At 41.2% G+C, this 19,348-nt stretch overlaps 1 protein-coding gene across 1 annotated transcript in view; it reads left to right on the top strand.

Moving 5' to 3' along the window:
• Window positions 1–18,150, top strand: part of LOC147666697 (regulating synaptic membrane exocytosis protein 3-like) — a 139,574-nt gene extending 121,424 nt beyond the window's left edge. The window contains exon 5 of the mRNA XM_086948958.1: window positions 7,303–18,150. Within this exon, the coding sequence (XP_086805084.1) occupies window positions 7,303–7,515 (213 nt within the window). The 3' untranslated portion in view covers window positions 7,516–18,150. The remainder of the gene's footprint in view (window positions 1–7,302) is intronic.
• Window positions 18,151–19,348: the final 1,198 nt, after the last annotated feature.

Below are 19,348 nucleotides of genomic sequence, written 5' to 3'. Positions count from 1 at the left end.
AATTCTCCCCCCACTGCTAAAAGAGACCTTGCGTCACCTATGCATGGAAATGCCATTCATGATCAGCTAGGCATTGATGACGGAGTTTGTCCTCCCTAGCATTCAGAGAACCTGCCAGATGTTGAACCATTAGGGATATGCTCTACTGTTCAAGCCATATCCAGAGATACACAGCTTCTTGAAAAAGGGTCCATGACCCCACCCCGCCATGTTCATTATAGTACCACATGGCGGTGGTGGTATCTGTGAATACTTGAACCAGTTTTCCCTTTGAAATTGAAGTAAGAAAGGTTTTTAATGACAAGTCAATCACTGGGAGTTCCAGCACGTTGATGTGGAGTTCGGATTCTGCCAGAGACCATAGTCCTCTGATCTCCACCGCTCCCAGATGGCAGCCCCATCCCAGAAGTGATGCATCTGTCACTACTGTGTGGTCTGATTGGGGAAGGGAGAGGGGTCTGCCTCTGACCAAATCACAGTTGGTTAGCCACCACTGAAGGTCCTGCAGTTCCCTTCAAGATCTCTACCATGTCTGGGAGATTTCCCAGGAGCTGCACCCACAGAAACTTTAAGTCCCTCTGCAAAGTCCATATATGTCATCTGGCATGTATCACTAGCAGAATGCAGGAGGCAACGAGGCACAGCAGCCTCAGTCATTCTCACTGAATTCCAGGATAGAAGCTGAAACATCGATATCATAGCCTGAATATCCAGGGCTCGTCTTTCGGGAGAATAGGCTTGAAACTGCACGGTGTACAGACCCGCTCTGATGAAAGGGGGCTTCTGGGAGGAGTCAGGTGTGACTTCTGCACGTTGATAGTGAATCTCAGCGAATGCAGGAAGTTCGCCGCAGTCTGGAGGTGGTAGATGATACAGGATCAGAATGAGCCGTGCCCATGGCAACGCAGAGGTTTCTGAACTTGCGTGGACTTGTGGCTGAGAAACGGCTAGCATGGCTGAATCCCCCTTCTATCGCCACAAAAGGGGCAAAAGGCAGACGAGTGGATGTTTGGCTACTGAGAGGCCCAAGGACTTGGCCATAGCCCATAAGTCCTTAATGTACCATCAAAGGTCAGAAAAGTCAGAAGTCCTCAATTAGGCATGGTGTTGAACAGCCACCATTGACGAAATCACTCTACTCAGCGAGTCAGTCATGTCGAGACCACAACAAATGGTGAACTTTGCTGCATCTCTCCCCTCTTATACTGCTTAGCAGCAGATGGCCTGGGTTTCCACAGGAACCTGTGGTAGCACTTGCATAACCATTTCCCACAGGGAGTAGGAGTAACGGCCCAATAGGCATGCTGGGTTCACAGACCGCAATGCTTGCAAAGAAAAAAAAATTGCTGCACTGTCCAGCCTCTTGGATTCCCTGACCGAGGGCGCGGAAGGGAACACGCCATAAGAGGGAGTGGCTTGGACCACCAAGCAGTTGAGGGTAGGGTGGTTGGTGAGGAACTTTGTGTTGCCCATTGCAAGGTGATGGCAGTGGGCGATTGTCCTATTCACTGGAGCCCTGAAGGACATCTGTTTAGGCATCACTGAAGGGCTCCAAGCAGGAGACACCTGGCTGCAGGACCTCTGTCAAGATACTAGCCTTAACTGTCACAGAAGGGAGCTGAAGGTCCAGGACCTCAGCTGCTCTTCGCGCCACCATAGCCTATTATTCTCCCTCCTCGATAGCCATGGTAAGGGGAGAAAGCAGACCAAAATCTGGAGAGGTATCCTTTCAGATGGCCTCACCTAATTCCATGTAGCAGACCATGTGCTTATAAGGCTGGTCTTGTAAAGGGTCCAGCGACCCCTCCCAATCTCCCTCCATTGCTAGCCCTTCAGAATAAGGCTGAGGAACTTATGTAGGACCTAAGGACTCTGTCTGCATCGATTCGGCTCTGCCTTGTCTGGCAGTAGAATGGGATTGGCGGCTTAGGGAGTCTCGGGCCGGCATCAGGGAAGCTTGCAATGGCACAACTGACATTGGCTGGATCCATGGAGGGGGGGCATCGGCGCTTGGGCCAGAGTCACCAGCGAGGAACCCAAAGGAGCTCCCTCTGAGCCACCAGCTCCTGAAGACGCATGTATAGGGACTGACCACTCAAATATGAGGCACATCACATCATCAAATTCATTGAGCTGGGTGGGGGTCGCTCCAGATCCAAGGAAGTCGGGGAAGCACTGAGCCGACCCATGAACAGGTTCAGTGTAACGAGGCCTAGAACCCCAAGACAACTCTGTTGTGTCGGCCAACGGATGAAGAGAAGTTGAACCACACTTTGACTTTTTATGTTTTTTGTGCTTCTTACTTGACCAACTCGACGACTGAGTGGGAGGATGAAGACGTGCCTAGACCTTTCTCTTGACCAGAACCATGAACAGGACCTCTGAGGAGAACAACAGTGTTGAGCACCAGGCTGCAAGCAGCTTTAGGGACAGCTCCCTCAAAGCTTTCAGAGCCTTCACATAATCGGAGGATTCCTTTGAGTTGTGGTCGCTCTCCAGGCACCAGAGACAAACCAGGTGAGGGTTCATCGCTGACATGGCACGGTGACAGGCACTGAACGGCTTGAACCCAGAAGTCTTCATGGACATGTTAGGAAAAACCTCAACAAAAAAAAAAGAGGTTGACAAAATGTCAAAATAAGCCTGACAAAAAGTGACAGAGGCTAGCTCTCCCCACAAATCTGATCTGGCTGGCGCAGAAAGAAAGAACTGATGTTTGCTCTACAAGGTCATGCCTATACGGGTTACGTAGATGTCACAATGGCGCAGATGATGACATCACGCAGAGCCGACCTATGCCACCTACCAGTCCCGGACTGGGAACACAAACCAGGTCTGGCAATTCAGCACCACCGGCCCTAGTGGGGAGTGTGCTGGTGAGCAGCAGTGCCTCCTCTTTAGCACTACTACCGGCCTCTTTAGCACTACTACCGGCCACTTTAACACCACTATTGTTGCTTTTTTAATAGGGGGGCCAATGGTGCAGTGCTGCTGCAAAACCAGTCCCTACGGCTCAAAAACCGGCCCTCATCCTTCCAGCCCACCGAGAAAACGTCCAGTACCCACTATGGTCAGTCAGGCCCTGATACCTACATGGAAAATAAGGAAAGACTCAGAAAGTTGACTATGAACAACCTTATGGAGAGTGATATCAGATGGTTATGTTTAATAACACACATGACTAGTTTGAGGAGTTAGGAGTGTTAGCATAGCAGGAGAGATGTTCCAGTCATTGGGATGTATATGAATTGAGTCTGGGTAAAACTTTTGTTTCTAAACATTTGCTGTGTATATAATTCATATTTATTGTTGTGTTGAATGCTGCTATTTTTGTTTGGTTATGCATGTAGTTGAGGCTCTTGATGATAGACAGCAAGCTCGAAAATGTATTGAGAGGTTCTTGCTCTAATGAGTCTAATAAATATATGAAGAGAATTAATTCAAGACATAAATATTTACTTTAAAAATCAAATAAAAATTAGGAACAAAGAGCAGTTTCAGAGGAGTGCAGATTAGATAAGTGGAAAAACTATCTCCAAAAGATGATGTATTTGTTACTCCTGGGTCCTGGCAACTCAGTGAGGGATAGTGAAGAGACAAACTTAAAACAGACCTGAATAAGAAAATGAATGCGGTGGATGTGCTGACAATAAGATACATAATTTAGATTTAGAAAATCACCAAACAAATGTAGGTGGGACTGGTGGAGATACAATTTGGTTTTTTAAGGCTGATTTTATTTAGAACAAACAAGAAAAAGAACAGCAATACAATGAATATAATACATCCTTTTTAACAATAAAAAAAGAAAATCATGCGGAAAACAAATATACATATATTTTTGTATTTCCTTTCCCTATGATTTTCTTTCACGTATATGACACTGCCTAAATATCGGCGGGGTGCCTAATATACCCATGTACTACTGGGCGATTAAGCTACAAAATATGGACATTTTAACAACAGGAAATTTGCAGGAGTTTGGTCCTGCAGTGTCTCCCTCAATCTATGAGCTCATGATGGGGGAGGAAGCCAAAGGACTTTTTTTGAAAAATCTTGAACCCAGCTACTACAAAAAACAAAATGTAAGAGTATGGCGACAAGTGAGGGAAAATTAAACTTCCTAAACATAATTTCTATACACTGCTGTATTCTGGGGGCCTCCCAGGAATATTTCATGATCCAATAGTAAGGGTTTGGGGGCAGAAAGGTATTCGATGTTTGGGCAATTTGTTATCTAATGATACTGTGATGTTTGCTGAGCTACGGGAGAAATTTGGGATTCCCATGCAACATTTTTTTAATATCTCGAGATTAAGGATTTTTTAAATAGACGTGAGAAGACAATGGGAGTAATGAGTTGGATACTTATCATCGAAGTTATAGGTAAAAGAGCTAGGATTGGTGCTATATATGAATTGTTGATGCAATATCTCCCGGACAATCTAGACACGCAGAATGCGAGGTGGTAAAGGAGATTAGGATTGGAGGGAACGGTTTTGCAAGAATCTTTGGATATGAGCGGTAGAGTATTTTTAATGGCCAGTCTTAAGATTCAGCATTTTAAAACTGTATTTGAGCTGTATTATATGCCAGATAAGGTTTTTAAATAGGGAAAGAGGCAGGATGACTGCTGTCCACATTGTGGGGAGGTGGAGCGGAGATCGTACATATGTTTTTTTCTGCCCAAAGCTAGGACCCCTATATCTGGATATGACAGTTTTTGGATGAGGTGATTGGAATCCAAATAACATTCAACCACCTATTGGCACTCCTAGGAGTAGTAGAGAACTTGGCAGGTAACGAACTGGTAAAAAAGGAGGGCTATCTCTAATTTATTACCATAGCAGTAATACATATGTGTGTTGCTACAAGATGGCTTAATCTGGAGCCCCCACTTTTTATGAATGCAAATCTAGGTTTTTAGCCATTTATGTTTTAGAAACTAAGTTGGATGAGTTTAATGGTCGGAAGGTGCAAAAATGGGGAGCCCAGATATGGAGTTCAGTCTCTTAATGGCTGAATCAGGGCGAACCATAAAAACTTGCTTGTAAAGTATGCAAACTTGCTCTCTGGTGTCCTGTGGTACAGAATACATACAAATTATATGAGTACTCTTCGATAACCTGGTCTTTTTTCCCAGTTTATACATGTATTTAGGTGTAGCACTAGCACTTTATATCAATTAACTACCCAAATATATTTGAATTTTTTTTTTATCTCTCTCCTGGTAGCTGCTGTTATCTCGTATAACTTTGAGCTATTTTGTATAATTTCTAATGTCTCATGATATTTTTTTGTATTTTGTTTTACAGATTGATCGCTAGGATCCTGCTGCTGCTATTGTCCATCATGTGTCTGTTGTATGATATATGACCCCCTTTTAGAGCGTCGATTTGTATCATTTTTCAGATCTTATATTGAATGCTATGTAATCAGTTTGTTGCTTAAAAGCTATTACTGTGTTTGTTGGATGAAATAAGGATGAAAACTGTTACCTTGCTGGACCTCTGATGTATACTCCAAGAAAATCAAATAAAAAAAGGGAAAGCAAATATATAAGAAAGATATAAATATCATGCTGCGTACAGATGAAAAATACAAAATATAAAACGATAAAAGGAGGGAAATCAGGGGGGAGGGGAACAATATACAATTACTTTATAATATTAAGAGTAGAAAATATGATAACAAATAAACTGTAGGCATAATAATAAAATGCACTAAATAAGTTATAAATATAAAGGTATAAAGATCCTCTAATAATATAAAAAAGGCAATAAGGTGAAATTAAGGTGCCTTCTTACTTCATCTTATGCAATAATAATGATATCAGCAGAGGAGGCAGAAAGGGATACGTACGTAGTTAATGGGAGCCATAAGACATCCCTTTAAATAACCAGAAATATAGGAGAAACATAATTAGTGTCTAATCTATGATGAAAACACACAGCATTCCACCAGGACATAAAAGAAACTTTATCAGGTTGTTGCCAGTTTGAAGTTATTAAATGAAGAGCAACAGCTAACAGTAAATCTTAAAATTCGGTGATGACTGAGGCCACTGAGGTGACAAAGTGCCTAAAAATATATTAATTAATGAAAAAGAAACATTAACTCTAAAAATCTTCTTGATTTGGATCCAGACCAACTGCCAAAACTGGCAAATAGGGGGGCACTGAAATAATATGTGTTTTAAATCGGCAGCAGAGCAGAATTAGGGCCAACAGATAGAAGACGTTGTTGATGAACAAGATGCTAAAGTCACTGGGGTAAATAACAAACGCTGATAAAGAGATACAATTTCTTGATTCCCATTCAAAACCTATAATTAGGCAAATCACACAATTAGAAGTGAAGATATATCCAGTGAAAAGAATATGCAAGGAACAGACATAGCTAGAAAAAGCACCTATAGGAAATGTACGAAATATAGATGCCTAAAATCATTAAGATTTTTGTGGGTCTTAGTGAAGCAACAATGAAATGTCCTTACCAATTTGCAGATGCCCCTTGAAATCTACAAAAACAAATGTGCTTGAAATCTGGAAAATACTAAGACTTTGTTGCCATGTGTGAGACCAGTGACAGCTGTTATGCTGCAAGCACTTGAGACTTGGCCTGTTGTTCTGGGGGGAAAGCTTTTGGCCAGTGATGGTGTGAATGAATAAAAAATACAGACACTGTGACTTTTCATAATAGTTAAACACAATGGATGAGGTAATTCAGTGTCAGCAGTAAGTGAGACTCCATTGATGGATATTACACCAGTGAGGTTAAAGATGTGTCAGACTCCTTTGCAACATATTCGGTTTGAGTTGTGGGGAAAGTGTGAAAATCTATGAAAGGATTCTATCAGGAACCAGATGAAAAAACAGACCGCAAAAACAATCTAAAAAATACAGATTGCCAAAATGGTGAACTCACAAACATCTTCCTTCAAACATTTTAACCCATGGTAAAGTCCTACGTCTAGGCACACGTTCCTCAAATATTGCAGGCATCAGTTAAATTGCTATTCAACCGTTAGTAGTGGTATATTTCGAGCACAGTGTATGTCAGCAGGTCAAGGAAGGTGTCAAAATATTTGTAGGGAACTATTTATGTATGGTAGATATATCAGGAGTGTGTCATCAGATGCTACCAATTTAAGTCCATTAAATTGACATTATTTCTCATCATTCTTTACCATGGATGTTTTATTACAATGAGTAATACGTAACTGGCCAAAGGTAGGATGAATAATCCTCTACGAGCAGTGACTAACTAATAACTTTATCATTCCTTGTCCCTTGACCACAGGTGATCGTGTGGGGAGATTACGGGCGCATGGATCACAAGTACTTCATGGGGATGGCACAGATCCACCTGGAAGAGCTGGACCTGACGAGCATGGTCACTGGATGGTATAAACTCTTCCCCACCTCCTCCTTGGCAGACTCCAGCATCGCTCCCCTCACCCGCCGCCTCTCGCAGTCCTCCTTGGAGAGTTCCACAAGCCCATCCTGCCCTTAAATTTCTCTTGGTGAGAGTTCAGGAGAAGCAGGGGGTGAAAATTACAGAGAGCACAGAGCACACTATGCTGCTGATCCAAAAGCGCCAATATTTAGAAATAATACAAGACCCACCAGAGAACTCAGCAATCAAAAGCATCCACAGAGTGCCACCCTTCCCCGCCCTCTCCTTTGCTCTGCCAGTGTACCCTCTCCACCACGGGCATCTCTTGGGCTACTTCTCAAGAATATCACACAGCCACCAAGAAATGTATAAGACTGTTATTTCAACCACCCCAATCGCAGGTGGAAGTGAGATGTGACGTGGCAAGCGCTCAGCCTGGTTGGCTACAATCAGGAAACATTCACGCCCACGCCACTACCATGAGCATGTTATACCATTCAAGCACACTTCGTTATCCTTTCTCCTTATTCACAATGAGAAAGGATAGGGAAACAATCCTGGAATATGCATTGTATGTAAAGATATATAGAATGATATGTGCATTTGACAGAATTATGGGTTAAATTGTTTATTTTTCAGATAACCCAATTTTGTTTTTTTATTTTTAAGGAATGTAGCAACTGATGTAGCCTGCCACAAACTTAATTTTTATGTACAACCTGCTGCACAATCTGTGTGGGAATCCTCCATTGTTGGGCAAGAAGTTGACAATAGTTACTCTCTGCTCTTGTAGCTCCCGCAGCACAGATTTATCAGCGCCAACAAGCAATTCTGTTTACTCTTAATTTTCTTTGTATTTATGTGCGAGAGTGTGTATGTGCAGCATGTAGCCAACCACTCCCCCAGTGACTGTACCGCTGGGTAAGGTGGGAAGAGGGGTCAAAGAAGCAGCACAATAGCCCCACCCCTTATTTTCACTTAAGTGCATTCTGGAATTGTCATGCTCAACATAGAAGAAATGCTTTGCACACACAGCAGAGGATACCTTGCATGACAAAAGGGATCAAAGTTCTAACTGTTGTGCAGAAAAGAAATGACAGCATTTTCAACTGGGATCTGCAGGTTTTACCTCCCTTCGAATGTGGGTCACTCTCTCCACACGCCATCTGTAGTTTCCACTGCCCACCCCTCCATCACAAGATCCCCAAGATCTGTTCAATGACTGGTGGTGACAGCATCAACTGAACAAAAGAGGCCGCATTCATGTAGCATTGTATGATGGGACAGGTTTTTAATCGCGAAGGTGCCTATGAACTTCTGCCGAACACTCAGGGGTGACACCACTTGGAACTGCAGTTCCTTTGTAGATACTATGGCGACTGTTTTCAAAGTATGCAAAGGTGAGAATCACAGATGAGTAGCATTAACAGACCTGTAATGTTGGCTTGGAGTCTAAGAAAAATACAATTCAACATCAAGAAAATAGAGCAAAGGTAATTTCCAGTAGGAAAATATCTATTTACTAAAAGATTAAGCAAAGACCCTGTGATTGGACCAGGAGATTAAATAAAGTGTCCAGGAGAGAACAGTCAGTGAATTAAAAGGACTACCAATAGATACTCAAAGGCTAAAGACTGGTGCACAAAGGGGTGAAAGAGAGGCCCCGGGAAAGGATGACTGGTCTTCCAAAAGATCAAACAATCTCAGAGACAGAAATATCTGTCCAACAAATGACCAAAGGGCATCTGCAGCACCAGAAGGACCTTTTGGAACTATAGTCTATGGCTGGAAGAGTGCATGCATTGAAAGATCAAATGGGATGTTGGTGATAAAAGTACAGATCTGCCAAAAGATTTCATTGACACTAATATTCCTATTTTTTCTACTAACAGAGCAAGGTTGCCCCGATGACAAAAGAATTGTCAGTAGATAAAATTGAATATGCCCAATGGAATGCTGTGATTTGCCAAGATAGCCAAGAGAGACTCTAGGATAGGAGCATCGGGAGATCAAATGCAACCTCAAAGACAAAAGAATCTAATTTCTGCTGATTAAACAGTTTTTAGAAGACGTGATATTTTGCAATGCTAACATTTTAAATGAATAACGTGGCGGCCTTCGCCAGAGTCATCAATGACTGGCCTGGAAAGGATGCACTTTATTGCCTAATCCGGGTGTAGTACAATTATTGGGGACGCCGCTCACGAAAAATACAATTCTATTGCAAGAAGCACAACAATTTCTATATGCAGTAAATATGATCCCCACAAAAGTGATCACCAATAAGCACACCGACGATTGCCAAGAACGTCAACCATGAACTTGTACACAATTGTTTCGCTTCTCCTGCACTTGTCATGATGCTGCACATGCAAAAAGCTTTATATGGTACAAAGGCATATCGGATATCATTTTAGATAGTGATGAAGCTCATCAAATTAGAAAAGTGATAGCAACAAGAAAGAAGACATTACACGCTTCTGCACTGCTAGACTGCACAGATCTTCAACCTTAGGCGACAGCTACCTGCCTTCACACAACAGAGTATCCTATTGAAGTCCACCACCACGGGGAAGCGCTTTATTTAATGTGGCAAACAAACTGACACCAACGCTTTGCAAGCGATATGCAGTATTGTTGAAGAAGTAGAGGCTAAGGAAATCCTAGTGAAGTACTATGCTGAAGAAGACATCCCTGGCTCCTAAATTATTAAGTCGCCCCTCAAAGAACTATCAAAGTGGTGAAAATGTAAATCTGTAGGGCCAAATTCAATTTTATATTAAGGGTGATACCAAGATCTTGTGCAAACATCCAAGGTGCTACGAAAAAAACAGAAACAGTGGCACATTGAAGAAAGAAAACCTACTAACCCAAGTAGGGACCTGAGTCATGTAAGGCAAGATAAAAAATGGGTCCTATCGGGAGCTAGAACAGCTACTAATTAACCTAGAATTCTTTGGACGAGACAAAATAAATGCCTCACCTTGTAGCCTTGGGACATTCATAAATGCAGAATGTGCAATCGGAGTGGAAAGATAACAAAACAATAGTTCGATGTATATTATGTAGAGTTTGGTATATCAATATTGGGCTACTGTTTGCCTTGCTAAAAAATGAGTTCTTAAGGTGTTCCTCTAGCTCCACATAGGATCCATTATTTGATCAACATAGAAAGATCAAACTGCTGAAATTGTTGGGTGATTTTTACAAAATGCTCTGCTGTATCTCACTGCCTGAAAAGTGCTCTAAAAATCGTGCATTCCCCGAGGAGCAAAAGTGTACGGAGAAAGTGGCTACTGATGCAAAGCCGACATTGACTTGGCTTTAATTCGTTGGTAGCCCGGACCTCTGCGGACTCCTCAGACATGGACTGCAATTCTTACATGACTCTCTGGGCAGAATCAGGTGTTGTTTCTCTCAAAAGAACTGAAGAATCCGTTTGTCAAACAACTCATCGCTTTGGTACAAAGAGCCTCGACATCCAACTGTTCTCTTGATTCCTCATAGTACACAGACCAAGTGGAAAACACTCTGTAGAACAAGGTTTCATGGCTAAGTCACGGACAATGCTTCTCCAAAGACGACGAAGCAATACAATATTACTTTACTTCCACAGTTTGTAACAAGGTGCGCAGAAGGAATTGACAGTAGTGTTACGTAATGCCCAATCAACAGTACTGCCACCAACCTATGTGCTGAAGACAGCATGCTGATGCTTGTCCAGCCCGAAGGACCATCTTCTCTGCTGATCTTCTCAAGAGTCCACCATAGTTTGTGTCAGTGTTCTGAAACTTATACATCCTTTTTGTAAAGGTATCAGCAAGAGAACGCTATGGCTCTACAGTCTATAGAGAAACATCTCTGTGCTCAAAAACATGTCACTTTTTTTTCACGTTGATCACAACTGATTGAGCAACATTTTCATTGTAGCAACCAAGGGCACTCTGTTTCAGGACATTAATGTACATTTTTGGATTTTCAAAGCTAACATTGATGTTTTGACCATTGAGTCCACCAACTGAATGGGAACAAAGGGTCTTCGATTAAACCCCAGGCTATATTGAGTTCCCAGCCATACGACACAAGTTTCTGGACGCAAAAAACGAACACCAGTCTCAAGCAGTAAGAGCTAGCTTCAGGGTTTTTACAAAGCCTTGCTATATTTTCCTCTGTTGCTCAGGCATGGAGGAACATCTTGGTACTGGAATGAAATAGTAGAGCTTAGATAGGTGACAAGGGAAGCTTAAGTTTTCCTCTGTCCAAAGGTATCACTCCCTTGCCTTTACAATTGTAGGTACTCGCAAGTAGATGGGTTGCAACGTGTTGCTGCTAACTCTGCCAACATGTACCTGTAATTTGGGTTCAGGTGGCTTCTTGGCAATATGGAAGTCTTGAAAGTGGCCCTGGGGAGAAAGATCGTGTGCAGCACATGCATGTGTTCGGTAAGACATAACCTGTGGGGAGCAGTTAGGACATATGAAGTGTGCCTACTAAGTAATATTTAGCATATGCTTGTATGTGCTGTTTGCTTGTTACTTAGCACGTGCTCCTGCTGAAAGTACTCTGGTATAGTGTGCTTGGCGTCGCAATCACTGCCCATTTCATTGTCGGGGGCCTCCGGTATATGCAGCGAATGGTCAAATTCCAATGTCAATCAAAAGTACCAGCAGCACATTTGCTCCCCTGCGATTACCTCCTTAGAAACCTCACCCAACAAACTGTCAAAGTTATATTACTGAGTGTGTCGTGTGTATTCTAGTTAAAGAATCATAATGATCATTTTTATGTTTTCTTTTGCACCAGCAAGTTATCCTTGGAGATTTCAGTATTCACATTTTCCTGATCTCTGTTAAAAAGTATGAGTGTGAGTGGGGTGATAAGAGACACGTGTATATATATTTGTGTCCAATATGCCTTGCATCCTGATGCAAATTTTCAAAAAAGGAAAATATACCTTTATATGACTGGCAGACAGAACATTTAGAAATTAGGAGAAGCAAAAGTTTATTGTTATAGTTTGATGTGATAAAAGATTATTCAAATGAGTTAGGAAAGAAACCAAAGAGTATGTAAAGGGCTTAAAAAGGAAGTTTATCATGAATTGGAGAGTGAGTGAGAAAGCTGGTAAGAAAATGAAAATGTAGCTCTGTCTCTGCAGAAACACTTTACAAACCGAAATCACTAGTTCCAGATTTCAAAATACACTTCTTGTTAGTTTCTTTAACTTTATAACTCAAAGTATGAAGCAGCTCAACTCAAACCCAATTTGAGCAGATTGTGGGGCGTTGCAGATACTCTGCACGCAAAGCTCATGAGTCTACAGGGTCTTCGGTCTGAAGGAACTGGGTATCTCACCTGCTCAAGGCAGGACTGTCCATATTGGATTTAGGGAAAGACCCCGATAGGTTGAGCACTGGTGGTCTGCTTTTAGGGAAGGATGGTTGGAGGGATCAGTAACTACCCAGCCTAGCAAACAACCCTGAGAGAGCTCACAGTTTTCCTGTCGATCCAAATATAATATGCCTCACCAAATGTACTTGGAGATAATTGGACTCGCTTGCTCAACACACTAGAGAGTTGGTCTGACATTTTCGAGACCCACATTTAGATCCCAGTGCACCCATGCAAGCTATGCCTCCAGTCACATACACTAATTTGCAAGAGCTCTTGTCGGTAGGTTTCATGAATTATCAATACAAATCTGACAATTTCTACTCTGATTACCTCTACCTAATGAGTCCAACCTAATAGAAACGGGAAATTAATATGCAGTCAGCTTCACAAATTCAACTTAACAAATGCCTATTTCACCTGAATCAACTCATCTTGTAAGTCTTTTTCAAGGTGTTAGTCGTCCCAGCTTCCTCACTTGTTCTTCTGCATTATTTTCCCCGTTACGTTACTGTTGTAATCCCTCCACTTACTGCATTATTTTTCATGGTGACCCTGCTTCTTATTCTCCAGTCAATCATCTTGCTTAACCACATGGCTGCTGGGCGTTTTCCCCCCCCTGTGCTGGAAAATGCCATTTTAGTGGCACCATGACGAGCTCAGCTCGTCATCAGCACACAACACCTTTGGGTGATGACGAGCTGAGCTCGTCATCAGCATCGAAAGGGTTAATCATCTCCCTCCATTCCCACATCCCAGCTTCTGGCTGGAATGCTGTCCTGCTACACTTTTTGACATTCTTTTGGAGCTCATGTTACCCCCATTCTACTTAAGACCCTTGTCCCCGGCCTGATTATTTTTCATCTCTTTCTCTCGTGGTCGTATCGTGAGCCTCGCTCCCACTTCTGTTTCTGCTTGCTTTACTATTAGAAAAAAAAAGATAAAGGACTGCCACAACTTTTAAATACATGTCTCTTTTAGATTTTGTATAGAGAGGACTAAAATGAACAAGCGGAATAATACTCATGATTTCAGTTTACAATAGTATTAATGCATAAACATGAAACTATGTCACCTCTTGAGCAAGATTGTCATATCTGTAAAATATATTTATAATGTTCACAAGGAGAACAGGTCAGCTAGAATGGTGATAAATTGTGTAAAAGGTATTATTTTATGTACTGAACATTCTCCTTAACTAACAGTAATCATTTAAATGCGGACTTTAGCTTTAGACATTCAATTCCAGATCCTTTCCCAAATTCTATAAAAAAAACACTCTTTTTAACTCTAGACGACTTTCATACTAGAGGAAAGAGTTCTGAGATTCCCATGACGTAAATCTTAATCTCAGCAGAGTTTTGTCTTTTTGCTTTACTTATAATCTTTTTTTTAGCTACCATTTCTGCTTTTTCGATCCGTAGTCCACATTGAACCCTAAAATCAGTGTTTCCAGAAATGACAATAAAGAAAATTAATTTTTCTGATGGTGAATTGACAGTTAGTTATTTCACTTTTCTGCAATAAAACAAATGTGAGCTGTTTAGGAAGCATGAGTAGCTTTAGTTCATGTTTAGAGTATCTTAGGTTTAACAGACAATTGGATATTATATCTTGGTTTTGTCTGCTTTTCTTCTGGTTTTTTGATAAAATGAGGGTTCTATCACCTAATTTTGCACGTGGAATTCTTCAGATGAGGGTTGTACAATTTAGAAAGTCATTAAAATGAAAATCCCTATGCTACTCATATGGCTGCAACAATACACTGTGGAGATTTCAAAAGGGCGTTTTTGGAAAAAACTCAGACATAACATAATTTACTAATACACCTGTCAGATTAGGCAAGGCAAGAGGTTTCTTTCTATGAATACAGGCCTAGCTAGCATGATGGGTTCAATTCAATCAGACTTTCAGAAAAATGGAGTACCAGTAAGTGATACTAAAAGCCTAGTAAGCAGGGCCCAAAAAAGGAACAGCTTTAGGTAGGCTACTTGATGTCCACTCGAGAATAAAATGATTTGCATATTTTGTAACCTAGTTATTAAATCCAAAATAATCTCAAAAGTTTGAAAAAGATCTTCACCAGATGTCACAGATTAAAGGGTATTTGTTTTAAAACCTTGTATGACACTGCTCACTAGCACTAACGGGCCCACGACGGAATCCCCGTCAAGATTTTTGTCAGCTCTACTCTGTCCAAAAAGTGAAAATGAGTTAAATTTTATAGTGAAACTAGCAACAGGATTCTGAAAGAAAGCAGGCAGGAAGAAAAGTTACTTTTTTTTACGAAGAGAAAGGACACTTTTGCGGTGTACACAGGGCTGAACACTCACGTTTCTCCCAGTGCTGTCAGCACAGTTGTATAGGTAATGTCAGATTCTTATGTAGGAAAGCCAACAGAGCCTGATATACACAAGCCATGCAAAGTAGCTAATATACTATATAGATGGGCAATGCTTTCTTGTATGATGTTGTTTACCGGGTTCTCTTCAGTATGGACAAGAATCCAAGAAAAGCAAATTCTCTAATAACGGATCTGGTGTTGTCCAGAAACAGGTGGTGGGTTTTTCACCAAGACAACTTTGGTGTGGTACATCATTTCAAAGTCCAGCTCCAGAACCTTGGCTGCTCCTATTTTCGCAGAAAAAAACATCTGGAAGTCAAGAAAGACCAGCTTCAATCCTGTAGTCTCATTCAATAAGCGGGAACCAATCTAATACTGGGCACATGGTACTCGCAAGCCTGTACACAATGTGTTATGTTACTGTAGCTTATAGAGCCCACTTTCACCAGACGGTCTCTTGACGCTATTTAACTCGCTCAGCACGGCTCAGGATACTTATTAATAAGCTTGCTTAAAGAGCCAAGTCTTCAGTATTTGTCTGAATTTTCCAATATTAGAGGTGTCCTAAATTCCAGAGGCAGACAGTTCCAGACCGGGGAGCAGTGACCCAGAACCTGATACCTCCTGTGCTAGTCCTCTTAAACTGAGGGATGACTAAATATTGTAGATGAGTGGATCTCAGATCTCTAGTGGGAGAATACTTAAGGATCCGAGATTTGGTGAAAAATTGACTTTGTGTGCAAGGCACAAGTAAAACAATGAAAATAGAAGAAAAAACGACTCTGACTTGGCAAGGTTCAGTGAAGTGTTTGGCAACTTTGACATGTTGCTGTGAAATTCCACAATAGGTGGAAACTGCAAAAGCCAAAATTAGCAAAGTTTTACCTCAAAGTTAGAACACTGATAAGTCTAGGCTTATAGCGTAACAATAGGGGTAGTTCCAAATTTGTAAATAATTAGGTAGATGATGTTTCCAAATCAGGCACGCTGTCTGAATGGGAGCCTTTAGTTCTACACCATCAAAAAGCAAATGTAAGTTCTACTAATACTGACAGCCTTTTATGGCACAAACTGAGTAATCTTTTGGCACTTACGATAGATTTTATATCCGCTTAAACAAATACTACTAATTTAGTCAACTTCACAAGCTCAAAAGACCTAGACTAGTATGCCACACTTGAGAAACGTGACCTGCAATTCAGATACAGGTCCATGAAGCAGAAATTCCACCCACTGAGCTATCTTGGTGGCACTATTGGGTTCAAAGACACTACAAGGAATTTGTGATTTAGACCACAGTGCCTAGCAAACATATGGTTGTAAAACATCCATTATTGTAAAACAAAGGTCGCTCAACAGGTTTAGTTACTCCAAAAAACTGCTATTTCCCCCCTCAAAGAAAAAAAGACATGACATGGGAAATAAAAGTAGAAAACAGTCCCCGGAAAATCTAGAGTGTTCGAAAATAGCCCTATATACCAAAGCACATACAGTTAAAATGTCTCCATTACCAATGAACAAGGGGAATTTGCACCAACTATGGCACACATGGCATTATCTTGTTTTTCATAAAGCCTGTAGCATGAATAAGTAAGACAGATAGTGTTGTAACATGAATTCAAATCACACCACAAACTGAATAGGGGTCTTCGTACTTAACAGACAGTAGTAAATGGTACTGAAGTCAAGTAGGTGTCAGTTTATTCTCCAGGAGGATAAAATGCTAACAGTATTTTGCTAAGATTGAAATCTATGGTAGGAAGGTTACACCAGTTAACGTTCTCATTTCTATATTCGATTCACTCATTTCTTTTGCCCAGTGATGTGCCCTCTCATTCCATAAACACCATGGGTCTCCACATTCTCAAACATCCACAAGTGGCCTTGTGTTAAAGTGCTTCTTTTGCTAAAATTCTGTTTTAAGGACATTAGATTTGTCCATTTGCATAGCCTACAGTTCTAGTAATTAAAGGCACCTTTGTTTCTCCTAAAAACTATAGCCGCAGAAGAGGGAAGCAAGATTGTGCAGTAGTTGGTAACACATCCGGATTGGACATAATGATATCAAACCAAATTTCAATATAAATCAAGCAGGACTTTCAGACACACCGTCAAAACACAACAGTAGCATTTGGAAAGGCGACATGTAATTTCTGTTCACTTACAATAGTTATGAAAGACTGGAAGCAGATAAAGGGCACTGGAGGTAGCCATCTTGAAGAGCTTGCTGTGCATGGTGGGTAATCTAAGGTGACCTTTGTCTTTTTACTTCTGCAGTGGAGACTGGAGAGTAGCATCAACCATCTACTGCCAGGATGAGCTAATTTTCCGAACAGGACTGTGCAACTTACTCTGAAAAATGAGTCACATTTCATTAGATACTATAAGGTGATATTATAAGATTTAAAAGATTGTTTGTTTGCGACATTTTATGGCGTGAACCAATCCTAGACTATTGGCTCACAAGGAAAAAAAGGCGATAGGAATTTGTTTGCCAAAAAATCTGGATCAGCATCCGATCATACAAAAATATTTTAGGAGGAAAAATGCCCCAAGACATCCCATTTCACTATTTCGTAGTGTTGTTAACTGTCTCGACTCTTCGTAAAAGTTTGTAATGCTTTACTGCTCTTCTAGGTATGAACACGGATGGCACTTTCTATGTCTGATTGTGCAAGTCGGGTCGTCAGGCTTGAGACCGATAGCACTTTGCCCACAAGCAAAGCTACTGGTCTTAAATTGGGAAGTAGAGAGGAAAAAAAAGTACGATCTGCATTTTCTACCTGTGCTATGTAATGTTTTATATGTGGTCTTTACTAATGTAAGATTCAGCTATTTTTGTGGTTTATATGCAGCAAGATTGACGCAGGGGGAGGGAGAAGCACGTAATATATTTTCCCTTTTGTAGAAATATCCTTGCCGATTTCCAAGAGGAAGCAAATGTCATCACTTTCCGAGATACGGCTTGTGACTGCATGCGTTTGGGCAGCAATCAAGAATATTAAAGTCCATTTGGAAACCGAAAACGGTCTTTTGTATTATTCTCTTTATTAGTGCTCTTCTAAATTGACACCACCACATTTCGTATTAATCCATTTCAAATGCGCAAAAACACAGAGATAAAATAAAACCTTCGTAGACATGCTCTTCAGTTTTTTTTAGAATTCTAGAACTATTCTGAAGTTTCATGGTTGGAAGTAAGGTGAGTGCGTGCGGGAACAGTGTTTATAATGTGTGCGTGTTTTCCCCAACGTTCCCCACACGGAAAGAAAATGGCGCTCTGTACTTTTTGCTCAGTTCATTTATCTAAATTTCTGAACTAAAAATCATCCCGTGATACAAACGTTCTGCCTCGTTTCGATTTCTGGTATTCATCGTGGCATTAATAAATGCATTTATGCAGTCATAAAGAACAAAAGGCTGTTTTCACAAGACATTTGAACGTACAACTATATCTAAAACAACTGAGCACATCTCTGCAAGTGCAGCCTTCTTTCCAAGTGTTGAAAGGTGGAAACGTGATATGCGTTGGCGTCCCCGATGGCCATCAGTCCGCTGGATGTGTGCTGTAGGATCATTTGTCAAACTTTGACGGATAAGTGTAGGTGTGTGCAGTGTAGTATATGTACCGAGAGAAGACACATAATGGGAAAAATTGTAATATAGCCCATTATTGCCACTGAGTGTTCTGGTGACAAAGCATGGGCCGAATACGGCAATTTAGAACCACACTGCACAATACCCATTGTGTAGTTTTAACATTAGATGCTAATTTTGTGTTGGTTCACACAAGAACAAGTAATTCATCTTCAGCAATGCTCTTTCTGGTGGATACTCTATCTACGCTCAGATTAGTCACCTGTAAAATATCACTCAGGTGCCAGAAGTTTCCACCAGGCCTGGCTGTCACGGCGGTAGTGCTTTGTGAACATTTGCACATAAGCTAATTTTGTGGCCTGGTGGATGTCAAGAACAGGCACTCCATGTGCCCCTGCAGTTATAGTAGCCTTGGCCCTGGTGGAATGAGACCTCTGTCCTTCTGAAGGATGCATCTTGGACAATGCATAACAGATATTAATGCAGAGGAAAACCCACCATTACAAAATTACAAAGTCTGTTTCTGCAGCACCATACCTTTCTTTGTCCCTGAGAAACCCGCAAGATGCTTATTGTCTTCCCGATGGCCTTTGGGGCGATTGATGCAAAAGCTTAACC

This window comes from Lissotriton vulgaris, unplaced genomic scaffold (assembly GCF_964263255.1).
Source record: "Lissotriton vulgaris unplaced genomic scaffold, aLisVul1.2 SCAFFOLD_3140, whole genome shotgun sequence".
Taxonomy (NCBI): domain Eukaryota; kingdom Metazoa; phylum Chordata; class Amphibia; order Caudata; family Salamandridae; genus Lissotriton; species Lissotriton vulgaris.
Note: the sequence above shows the minus strand (reverse complement) of the source record. Positions and strands in the feature narration are given on the sequence as shown.